This window comes from Chinchilla lanigera, unplaced genomic scaffold (assembly GCF_000276665.1).
Source record: "Chinchilla lanigera isolate Chin_1 unplaced genomic scaffold, ChiLan1.0 scaffold00182, whole genome shotgun sequence".
NCBI classification, from domain to species: Eukaryota; Metazoa; Chordata; class Mammalia; order Rodentia; family Chinchillidae; genus Chinchilla; species Chinchilla lanigera.
Genome location: NW_004955583.1, coordinates 595,761 through 606,873, shown reverse-complemented (window position 1 = coordinate 606,873; position 11,113 = coordinate 595,761). Strand labels below are relative to the sequence as shown.

The following is an 11,113-nucleotide window of genomic DNA, read 5'->3' as shown; positions in this document are numbered from 1 at the left end:
TCCGGGCAAAGGCCGCGTGGCCGGAGCCCGAGAGCGCAGGCCCCAGGACGGCGTCACTCGCGCGGCCGGCTGACCACCACCTCGCCCAGGGCCTCCAGCACCTCCCGCTTGTAGTCCTCGAAGTCGCCGTCGATCTGGCTGACGCTCTGCTCCTCCACCACCCACAGCTGGCAGTTGGTCTCCGTGATGAGCCGAGCGTCATGGCTGACCACGATCACGGCTGCGAAGGGCGCGGCGGAGAGGAGGAAGGGCGTCAGAGGGGGTCCGCCCACGGGCGCCGGGCGCGCCCCGCCGGCCCACTCACCTCCCTTGTACTCATTGATGGCCTCCCCGAGCGCGTCGATGGACTCGATGTCCAAGTTGTTGGTCGGCTCGTCCTGCGGAGGAGGAGGGGAGGGACCCCCAGGTGAGGACGCAGCCCCCACCCCCGCCCCGGCAGTGCCCGCCCCGCCTCAGCCACGCACCAGGATGAGGACGTCGGGCTCCCGACAGGCCAGCTCTGCGAACACAACCCGGGCTTTCTGCCCACCTGCGGAGAGGACGGGGAGCTGTGCCACCGTGTGCCCCGGCGGCGGCCAGGCACACACGGGAGGAGGGCGCACGCCCGCCCGCCCCGCCAGGTACCCGAGAGCTTGCAGATCTGAATGGTGTGCGCGTGGCTCTCCAGGCCGAAGCGGCCCAGGCACTTGCGGGCGTCCTGGTAGGGCAGGTTGAAGCCGCGCTGCAGGTACTCGGTGGCCGTCTCCTCCATGCGCAGCTGCTCCGCGTACTGCTGGTTGAAGAAGCCGATTTTCTGCCCAAGGAGAGCGAGGTGATCCGTCAGGGCCGCGCTTCCTGCGTCAGGTCTCCACCCCTCACTTCCAAAGCCCACTCACCAGCCGGTGGTTCTTTCTCATCTCCCCGTGCGTCTGCAAGGAAAGATGGAGCGCTCAGCGGAGGAGCGGGCAAGGGCGCCGCACCTCCGCAGCCGGAACTCTCTGCAGGGAAACAAGGGTCAGAATCCGGCCGGGAGCAGGGGCACCCAGGAGCGGAGGGCTGGGGACAACGGGCAGAGGCAAGTGGGGGTGGGGCCGGCCACATGCAGGCAGGGCGGGCCCCTGCAGCAAGGAGCTGCCACAGCCTTCCTAACGCTCTGTGTGGCAACCCTGCCAAAGCCCCAGCCGAGCGCAGCTCCAGGCAGCTGCCACTAGCAAGTATGAGACCACAGAAAATGAACGTCTACACACGCCACGCAGCGCGGAAACACCCAATGCCCCCCAAACAGCTCCTACAACATCCCACGTTCTTAGAAAACCAGTACGCGCTCGCTGAGGAACAGGAGCGGCCGCCTGAGCATCACTGCCACTGTTTTCCTCTTGGCTCGGGCCGTGTGAGCTGTACGTCATGGGACACACGGGGCCTCGGCCAGGCCTCTCCTGGACCGCGCTGGGCCCGGCTCCTGCCCCGTCCCAGGAGGTGCCAGCACCGCACCGCGGCAAGGCCCTTCCTCTGCGGCGGGACTCACCGGCACCAGCTTGCCGGTTAGCAGCAGCAGCAGTGTGCTCTTGCCCACGCCGTTGGGGCCCACGATGCAGACTGCAGAGGAGACCAGCGGTCGGACCGGAGGCCTCACCTTCGGCCCCCCTGCCCACCCCTTCTCCCAACCCACTCCTCGAGTCCATGTCGATGCCGAAGTCCAGGTTCTTGAAGAGTGGTTTCTGCCCTTCGTAGCCGAACGTCACCCCTGTGAGCAGAACAGCAGCAAGTCACGCTGGCGCCGCCCCGGGGAGCCCGCCGCGCCTGCTGCCCCATCCCCAGGGGCCTCACCGTGCAGGCCCAGCACCGGGGGGCTGAGCGGCGGCGGGTCAGGGAAGGTGAAGCGCACGGTGTACTCCCTCGGCCGCTTCAGCAGCTCGGGCGCCTCCTGGGCCTCCTCGTCCTGGTTCTTCCGCCGGCACTTCTGCTGCTTGCGTGTCAGGGCCTCCTTCGTCTGCTTCTCCTGGTAAGGAAGGAGGCAGAGGCCCACAGTGGCCCGCAGCCCCAGGACGGCCCCCGAGCCCATCGCCCGGGGCCCAGAGCGCGGCGCTCACCGCTTGCTTGGTGGACTTGCCACCGGCCTTCAGCTCCTTCAGCTTCTTCTCCTGCTTCTCATACTGCTTCAGCAGCTCCTTCTGCTTCTGCTGGTACATCTTCTTGAAGGTCACTGGCAGCGGAAGCCGGGCCTCAGTGCTACCCTCCTCGGAGCCTGCGCCCACACCGCCCCGCAGCCCGCCCCGCCCCGCCCTGCCCTGCCCCCGCTCACTGTAGTTGCCCCTGTAGTAGTGCAGCCGCTGGGCATCCAGGTGGATGATGTCCGTGCACACGTCGTCCAGGAAGCCCTGGTCGTGGGAGACGATCAGCAGCGTCTTGCGCCAGCCCTGGAGGTAGCTGGGTTTAGGGAAGAGGTGGAAGGGTCATGACGGGGGGGTCAGGGAGGCACAGGGACAGCGGGGACGGCAGGCAGAGTGAAGAGCAGCCCAGGGCACGGGGAGCGGGGCGCGCAGAGGGTGCCGGCGAGGGCGCGCACTTATTGAGCCAGATGACAGCGTTGAGGTCCAGGTGGTTGGTGGGTTCGTCCAGCATCAGCAGCGTGGGCTCCATGAACAGCGCCCTGAAGGGGCAGCAGCGTGAGCTTGGAGGGGGCTGCTGCCCAGCTCAGGGCCACAGCCCTGGCAGGAGCCGCCCCCCAACTCCTCAGAGGCCCAGGGAGGGCAGGGCAGGAGGGCGGGTGCACCTGGCCAGGGAGACGCGCATGCGCCAGCCCCCCGAGAACTTCTGTGTGGGCCGATTCTGCATCTCGGGGTCAAAGCCCAGGCCAGCCAGGATCCGCCGTGCCTTGGCCTCCGCCGCCGCCGCCCCCATGGCCCGCAGCTCTTCGTACACCTGGGAGGAGGGAGGAGGGCGCTCGTCCGGGGCCGGGGCTGGGACTTTGCAGCCCTCACGGCCCGTCCGCTCACCTTCTCCAGCCTCTCGGCAGACGCGTCATCCCCCTGCTCCAGCTGAGCCTGCAGCCGGCGCTCCTCCTCCAGCAGCTGTAGCCGCTTGGTGTCGGCCCGGAGCACGGCCTGCACTGCGGGCGTCTCATCCGCTACCACCTCTGGGAGAAGGGGAACAGTCAGGCCGCCCCCCTTCAGGCCACTTCCGGGCTGCACACCCTGCCCTGCAAATCCTGCCCTGGGTGCCCCCAGACGCATCCCTCCGCTGCCCCGCCACCTGTCCCGTCCCAGACCCGGCCTCACGGCCTCACCCTGCTCGCACAGCAGCACGTCAATGTTGGGGGGGATGCTCAGGGCGCGGTTGGCGATGTGCTTGAGGAGCGTCGTCTTGCCCTTGCTGGGAAGGAGAGCTGTGAGCCGCGGCCTCCCTCCGCAGGGCGCCCTTCTCCCGCAGCCCGTGTGCCCGGTCCTCACCCGTTGGGGCCCACCAGCCCGTAGCGGCGGCCGGCCACGATGAAGAGGTCAGCGTTGACAAACAGCTCCTTGCCGTGGGCCGAGATGCTGAACTTCTCTAGCTGCAGCCAGTGGGGTGGGGAGGGGTGGGGTAAGAAGCCTCCTTCCCCTCAGGAAAGGCAGGGGCCAGACCCCCAAGCAGCAGGGCCCCCTCCCCGACCTCACCTTGATGTCAGACGCATTTTCCAGCATGGCCTGGCGGGAGGACAACTCAGCCTGCGACACAGAGAAGTCATTCTCGGCGGCATTAGCTGCTTTTAATGAAGCCACCTGGCGCTCATAATCCATCTGAGAAGAAAGAAAAAGCTGTGTCTGAAGCCATCCCCTCACCATGACAGAAGCCCACGCCGCCGGACAGCGACCATGCTCCGAGCATGGTTCCAGGTAGTCCTCGAAGTTCTTTCCTCTTCTCTCTCTTTTTGCTGAGACGGTCCTGCGGTGTAGCCCAGGCTGGCCCGGAACTCCCAGCAGTTCCGTCTCTGCCTCCGACGGCTGGGACCGCAGGCGTGCAGCACCCTGGCTGGCTCTCCAAGCCCTTCTCTAGGCCGCAAGCCCCGAGCTCAGAGACGAGTGCAGCCCTCACCTGGCCAGTGGGAGCCCGCGACTCACCTGTTTCTTCAGCTTCTTCTTCTCCCTCTTGCTCAGGTGAGCACAGGGGTCGTCTGCCTGGCCCTCACCCTCGCCTCGGTCCTCGGGAGCCTGTGAGAACCGGAGGGTGAAGAACAGAGCAGCAGGGCGGGGCCCTCCCAGGACTGCCTGCCTGTCATCCTGCCCGGAGCCCGGCCTGGTCTCATCCCAGCTTCCGCGGGGGCTCTGCGGCCCTGCACCAAACTCCGCCTCACAGAAGGTGTGGCTCTGCGGGAGGGAACCCACAGCTCCCAAGGGGCTGTAAGGGAGGTGGGCAGTTTCACTTGTGTCGAGGAAGCTCTGCGAAGGCCGTGGGATGTGCACAGGGAGGGCAGGTGGCCCCATCTCTCTCTGCCACTGAGAAACCCCGCAGGATCACAGGACTGGAGAGCCAGAGGGGTCGGCAGCGCCTTGCTCTCGGATCAGGGACCCCAGAGGTGGGGACAGGCACTTGAGTCACACAGCCGTGAGCTGCACAGCCGGGACCCAGGCTGTGGAGACCAACGCCAGGGAGGGCTTTCCTCTCAACCTACACCGCCTGCGCTACAGCCCGCAAGAGAAACATGCCCTCGTTACACTTTTGAAGGTGTTTTTTTAGAAAAGGACAAGGCACAGAGATCGCGTACAGCCGCAGAGCCAGTGTGTGTTCTCCGTGGCTTCCCTGGGGCCGGCTGCCCCGGGGCTTCGGAGGCAAAGCCCCCCGCAGCAGCACGCACCTGCTCTGCCTTCCTCTCCTTCCCCTGTCTGGGAGGCTCCTTCTCTTTTGTTATTTCCTCCTCGTCTTCTCCACCTTCCTCTTCATCGTCCAGAGCAGCAAATTTGTTTTGAGGCTACCAGGGAAAGACCGGCTGAGAACGCCCCCACTCCCGGCCCCAGAACCCGCCCCTCCCACTCACTCTCATACCTTGGCCTTTCCTCTTGACTTCTCCTCCTTTCCCTTCTTGCCTTTGAGCCCAGGCTGCTGTTCCTCAGACACGGCCTGCAGGACACAGTGACACGCACGCGCACATACACACACACACAAACACGTTAACTTGCTCGCCCCCTTCACTACACTGGACGCCGCTGAGCCCTGCTCCTGCCCCACACCAGACAGAGGAGACAGAGGTGGATGGCACGGCGAAGCCGCAGGCAGTGTGCAGGCGGGGGGCACCCAACGCTGGGGAGCCTAGGCTGGGAAGAGCGCTGGACAAGGGCAGCGGGAAGCAACGGCCGAGAACAGAGCTCCCAAGGACGCGTCCGCAGCGACCCAGGTCAGGGCCAGGCTGTGGAGGGGTGGGCAAGGTCCCAAGTGGAAGGCAGGACTAAGGCCTTCACTTTAGACTCCAAGACCAAGCAACACAACCAATCCCTGGGTACCGAGAGACAGAGAGGAATGCGACACTACACGGACACAGCCAGAGGGGCCGCTAAGGCAGCTGCCCCGGCCGAGGGCTGAGGGGCCCCGGAGAGTGGCAGGGCCTCCGCCATCACCTTATTGATCCGGTTCTTCTCCGGCTTGGCAGGCTTAGCAGGGTGTTTCTCTTCCTCCTCCTCCTCCTCCTCCTCCTCCTCACTCTGATCCTGAATCAGGGCTGCAAAAGCATTACCGCCCTAGAGCAGGACGGCACAAAGCTCAGTGGGGGCCACGCCGCACCGGGGCCTCTGCTCCCCGACAGCTCACCTTGGCTTTCTTTCCTCCTCCTCCTCCTCGGGGTGTCGGGACAGGCACTGATGGGGGAGACGGGGCAGGTGAGAGGAGAGAGGCTTCCCACGGGCCCCCGGCACCGTCCCCGGCACTGCAGCCCGCTCACCCTCGTCCTCCTCGTCGCTGGCTGGCACCGAGAGCTTCTGAAGGCGCTGCATGAGCTCCTTCTCCTCGCCGTCGTCGTCATCCACATCCTTCTTCCGCCGCCCCTTCCGGGTGTCCCGCTTCTTCTTTTGCTGCTGAAAGAGAGAGCGCGTGGGAACGAAGCCCGGCTGCGCAGAGACGGCCCAAGTCCCTGGGGCCTGGGCGCCGCAGGGCTGCCCCGGCCAGCACTCGTACCTGCTGCTGCTGCTGCTGCTGCTGCTCCTTCTCTCTGAGCACCTTCTCCTCCTCGCCAGCCTGCTTCCCATCCACCGCCAGCTCCTCGAAGAACTGCAAAGGGCCGGACACGGCCACCGTCAGGCCCTCCTCACAGGCCCCACCGCGGTGCCCCACCCTTCAGGCCTGGAGCGGGTCTCGCTGTGCCACCTCCGCCTCCCGCACGGTCCCGGCCCCCCTCAGCCCCTGCCCTCTCCGGGGTGCCCTCTGTGCCCGCCTCCTGCATGTGCCCACTTGCTCTGCCCAAAGGCCCAGCCAGGTCTCATCCAGAACCTTTGTTTTCTCACCGTCTTTTTGGTCTTCTTGTCCTTCTTCCCTTTCTTCACCACTTTCTCTGGAAGGTAAAGCAGGCGTCACGACTTCTTACCTCTCAATTCCAGAGCCGCCCGAGCTCCCCTCAAGGCTCACAGGCCTCCCCCAGGCTCTGTCTGCCATTCTTCTAACCCGGCCGTCACTCCCGAGAGTCACTCCCGAGACTGCGCCGGCTCCGCTGCCTGGGAGCAGTGCTGCCGCCTCTTACGCTCCATCTGCGCCGGACACAGGCAAGAGAGCCCTGGCGCCTTCCAGGGAGCGCAAGCGGCTACAGTGTGCTGCAGGCTCTCGTGGGAAGGGACAGGCTGAAGGCCGGGCATGGTGCCGCACGCCTGTCACCCCAACACGCGGGACGCTGGGGCAGGATTATAAGTTCAAGACGAGCCTGGACTATGTAGCTAAAAAACCAGAAACCAAAATGAAACACAGAAGGGAAGCTAAAGCCTACTGGTGGAGTGAGGAGGGCCTGGCCCCACCCCAGGCGCCAGTCTCCCTGTGGAGATGGCATTCAAGGGGGGGGGGGGGGGGGGGCATGGACCCTGTCCCCAGGCATCTGCTGGGGTGCCAGTGCCACACACGCCAGCTGTGGGATGCACAGCGGCTGGGAACTGAGAACGCGCTTCTTGGCTGGCGCCTGGAGGAAGGGGAGGTGGGCCAGGAGCAGCTGGGGCAGCCAGGGCCGCGGTCAGTCCAGGACCGAGGCTCCAGGGCTCGATGGAGCCACACCCAGCCAGGCAGTCAAGGCCCAGACAGCGCAGGGCGGGGCAGGGCAGCAGGATTCCAGGGCGGAGGCAGAGGTGAGGATCAGAAGGAGAGCTCACTGCCCACTGCTGTTCTTTGCTAGTCAGCCGGGCTGGCTAGGGGCTCCAGTCGCAGGTCAGGAAATGACGGCAAAAGCTCCCCTCCCCTCCCCTCCCCTCCGCTGTGTGGGGGGTTATGACTTCAACTTGGGGTGTGCGCGTACGAAACCCGCGGGCCACGTCCAGTTACCCAGGAAGCAAATGGGCAGCCGCTCTGCTGCACGCGTGGCACAGCACCACCCGCCCCCAGCTGTGAAGGTGTCCCGCCGAGGAACAGAGCAAGGTAAGGACGGCCACAGGGGCGGCGCGGCCAGTGCTGGGGTGCACGCCCGGAACCCAGAGCTCTGGGAGGCGGAGGCAGGAGGAACGAACATTCGAGCCCAGCCCGGGCAACTCAGCAAAACCCTGTGCCAAAGGGGGCGGCCGCTGGGCGTGTGAGGGCCCTGGGTTTAGTCTCTGGACCTGAGACAAAAGGAAAGGAAAAGCTGCGCTGGCTTTCATTTATCACCTAAGCGGCCCTGAACACCAGGCAAAAGCAGCACTCCCCAATCTGCATCGCTATTTCCTGCGCTTCTCCACTGAGCCTCACAGTGTAGCTTGGACCAGCAACACTTCATCTCCCATCCTTTGCTCTGCTCTTCTCGTGGTGCTTGGGACAGAACCGAGGGCTCTGTGGGTGCTAGGCCAGAGCGCTACCACTGAGCTTCCCCAACCCCCCACGCCTTTTAGAACACACAGGTTGCGTTTCTAAAAAATCCACAATGTTCTACCGTCTGCAGCTTGGTAAGTGCCAATGTAACGTCTCAAGTAGAAATCCCACATCAAGAAACTGTCTCATGCACAGAACCGTCAACGCCATGGTACAAAATTGCCTCGCGCTCTCCTGACTTTCCACATAGCCCTGCTGCGCTGCCCAGATGCAGTGCACATTTCTGGTTCTGCTTCTACTCTTTCTCTTTTCACGCGCCCCAAGCTCACTCCGCAAAGCCAATTTCTCCCTCACGCTTCACTCTCACTTTCTCAAACTTGACCACTGCTTTTTTTTTTGTCTTTTTGAGACAGGATCTCGCTATGCAGTTCAGGCTGGCCTTGAGCTCAGTTTGTAGCCCAGGCTGGTCTCAAACTCGCTCCGATCCTCCTGCCTCAGCCTCCCGAGTGCTAGGATTACAGGCGTGTACCACCACGCCTGGCCCTACTTTGGTTTTTTGAGACAGGTCTTACTATGTAACTCAGGCTGGCTGTGTATCCCAGCGATACACAAACTTGCAGCGATCCTCTTGTCTCACTCTCCCAAGTGCTAGAATTAGAGGTATGCGCCACCAACCCGCTATAACTGCTGTTTGTTTGTTTTTGGTCTTTTTGAGACAGGGTCTCACTATGCAGTTCATCCTGGCCTTGAGCTCACTTTGTACCCCAGACTGGCCTCAAACTCACAGTGATCCTCCTGCCTCAGCCTCCCGAGTGCTAGGATTACAGGAGTGCTGGAATTACAGGTATGTACCACCACAACCAGCTAACCACTGCTTGAGGGAAAAAAAAAATTACCTTCAAGCTATGTGTATATCAATTGTATATAAATTTCACCTCAGACAGGGGTCCTATTGCCAAGGTAGCTCATTATATATATCCAAATATCCACAATCTGGGGCTGGGGATTTAGCTCAGCAGCACAGCACCTGCCTGGCAAGCGCAAGGTCGTGAGTTCAATTCCTGGTGGGAGGGGGGGGGGCAAAAACCAAAAACAAACAAACAAAAAAACCCAAATATCCACAATCCAAAATCCTTCTGGGATGGGCGTGGTGGTTCATGCCTGTAATCCCAGCACTCGGGAGGCTGAGGCAGGAGGATCATTGTGAGTTCAAGACCAGCCTGGGCTACAAAGTGAGCTCAAGGCCATCCTGAACTGTACAGGGAGACCTTGTCTCAAAAAGACAAACAAACATACAAAATCCGAGCATTTCAGATAAGAGACTCAACCTGTACTGGAATCTGATGTGGTAATGTCTCCTAGAGAACGCTACTTTTGTCAAAGTTGCCACTGACCCACTAGCTCTGCATCTGAAAAGTAACTTGAGTCCTGCCTTCGCTGGGCCCCTCTGAAGCATTCCTGCTGCCTCGGCAGCCTTTGCGATCTCTCCTGGGATACTTCATTACTTCCCTTCCCGGACCCCGCTTGTGCTGGTTTGCCTCCAGGTTCTGTTTCTCAGTCTCGGCTCCTCAGCCCTTCCAGAGCGAGGCTCCCTCCCTCACCGCCCCCTGAAGTGATTCTGGTGCCTCTGCGCTGCCCCCTCAGCACTCAAAAGCTGGCCCAGCCTCTTCACACCCTCCAGCCCAGGGCCCCAGGGCCACTCTCCAGTCAGAGTCAAGCAGCCTCAGAGCACTCAGAATTCGCGGGTGCGGGTCAGGTCTGCGCCATTTCCTGAGTGACCTTCGTCTTCACTGTCCTGGCTCACTCCCTTAGGGCAGTGCCGGTGAAACTACGGCACGCGTGCGCACTGGGCTGTTTATACACTGAAAGCCCTAAAAGCTTCACCACCGCTGCGTGAGGACAACTCCGCTGATCGGAGCCCGGGCCCCCCACAGCCGGCGGAGTCCGTCCTGCACTGCTCAGTGTTGCCGAAACGCGAGGCTCGAGGCTTTGCCATGCCCTTTGCGGGGCTCCAGGGGTCTCTGGGAACAGCACAAGCCTTCAGAGCTCCCCCTGCACATCTTCCGGCCCCGTCGCACTAGTCACCAGGCTGCAGTGGGAACCAGCCAGCTCACCTGCACCTCTGTCTCTGCACAAACTACCGCTCCCACTGCGGATGTTTCCCTGCGACTCACACTGACCCTTCAAGAAGGAACTCAGGGCTCCTGGGAGGTTTGGCCGGTGTTATTCCTCCCTTACTTGGCATGTCCATCCTCTGGCGGAGTTGCGGTGGTCTCAGGCATGGTCACCGTGGTTTAATGCTGTTCCTTCCTCTGGAGTGGGTGTCCTGAAGGAACTGTGTTTTTTGTGTTTTTTCTTGTTTTTATAAGATGGAGTCTTGCTATGTTCCCCAGGTTGCTCTTCCTTAGGCTTAAGTGATTCTCCTGCTTCAGCTTCCCAAGTGCCTGAGACACCGCTTCGGCCAAAAGGCTTTTTTTTGGGGGGGAGGGCGTTCCGGGGCTTGAACCTAGGGCTGCTCTGCCACTGAGGTGCCGCCTCAGCCCTTTATGTCTCACTTCGAGACAGTGTTGCTAGGTAGATTGTCCTGCCTCAGACTGGCAGTGATGAGGTTACAGGAAGGCTTCATCCCCAGCTCCTCCGCACAGTACTCAGCATACACTAGGCGTCCAATAAATGCTTGCAGCATTAGTCACTGTGTATGGTAGTTACTTGTGTCCTCTTTACCTATCTCTTGCAGTGACTTCAAACTTGGGAGGACGCCTGCCCATTTTTCTTTCCACACCCAAAAGACGCAATGAAGTGCTTAATTTCTTTCTTTATTTACTATTTAAGACACTAACAGGTGCTTGCAGTTTGTTGATTTTGAAAAAATCAAGTTATAAACTTTGATTACAAATTAAAAGTGAAGTTCTTAAAAAAATCTCAATTTGACCAGATATGAAACAATTTAAAAACCTTTAAAGGTGTACTGAGAAAAACCAGGTTTTTTTTAAAAAAACACGAGCGCTCAGTAAGTATTCACTGCTCTTAAACTGGGCTCCTCTGCCCCAGCCCGCCCGGAGGGGGAGCCCCGCGCCTCGCGCACGCTCGACAGTCGCTCTGCCCCGAGCTACCCAGCCCGCAGCGCACCGCGGCCGCCACCCTAACTTCCAAATTCGGCGCTCGCTCCAGTGCGGCGACTTATGAAAAGCAC

General features: G+C 61.7%; 1 protein-coding gene across 2 annotated transcripts in view; it reads right to left on the bottom strand.

Annotated features, from left to right (window-relative positions):
• Window positions 1–6,493, bottom strand: part of Abcf1 (ATP-binding cassette, sub-family F (GCN20), member 1) — a gene marked incomplete at its 5' end in the record, with an annotated part of 6,831 nt that extends 338 nt beyond the window's left edge. Inside the window, 24 exon segments of one of the 2 annotated variants that reach the window (XM_013509796.1) lie at window positions 1–220; window positions 305–377; window positions 465–529; window positions 625–793; window positions 876–908; window positions 1,505–1,575; window positions 1,649–1,723; window positions 1,807–1,978; window positions 2,070–2,182; window positions 2,282–2,406; window positions 2,546–2,629; window positions 2,753–2,901; window positions 2,976–3,115; window positions 3,266–3,351; window positions 3,429–3,529; window positions 3,633–3,755; window positions 4,077–4,166; window positions 4,811–4,924; window positions 4,999–5,073; window positions 5,568–5,687; window positions 5,758–5,804; window positions 5,888–6,020; window positions 6,121–6,213; window positions 6,447–6,493. In XM_013509796.1, coding sequence (XP_013365250.1) covers window positions 54–220; window positions 305–377; window positions 465–529; window positions 625–793; window positions 876–908; window positions 1,505–1,575; window positions 1,649–1,723; window positions 1,807–1,978; window positions 2,070–2,182; window positions 2,282–2,406; window positions 2,546–2,629; window positions 2,753–2,901; window positions 2,976–3,115; window positions 3,266–3,351; window positions 3,429–3,529; window positions 3,633–3,755; window positions 4,077–4,166; window positions 4,811–4,924; window positions 4,999–5,073; window positions 5,568–5,687; window positions 5,758–5,804; window positions 5,888–6,020; window positions 6,121–6,213; window positions 6,447–6,493 — 2,465 coding nt within the window. 2 annotated transcript variants of the gene reach the window in all.
• Between the last annotated feature and the right edge of the window lie 4,620 nt (window positions 6,494–11,113).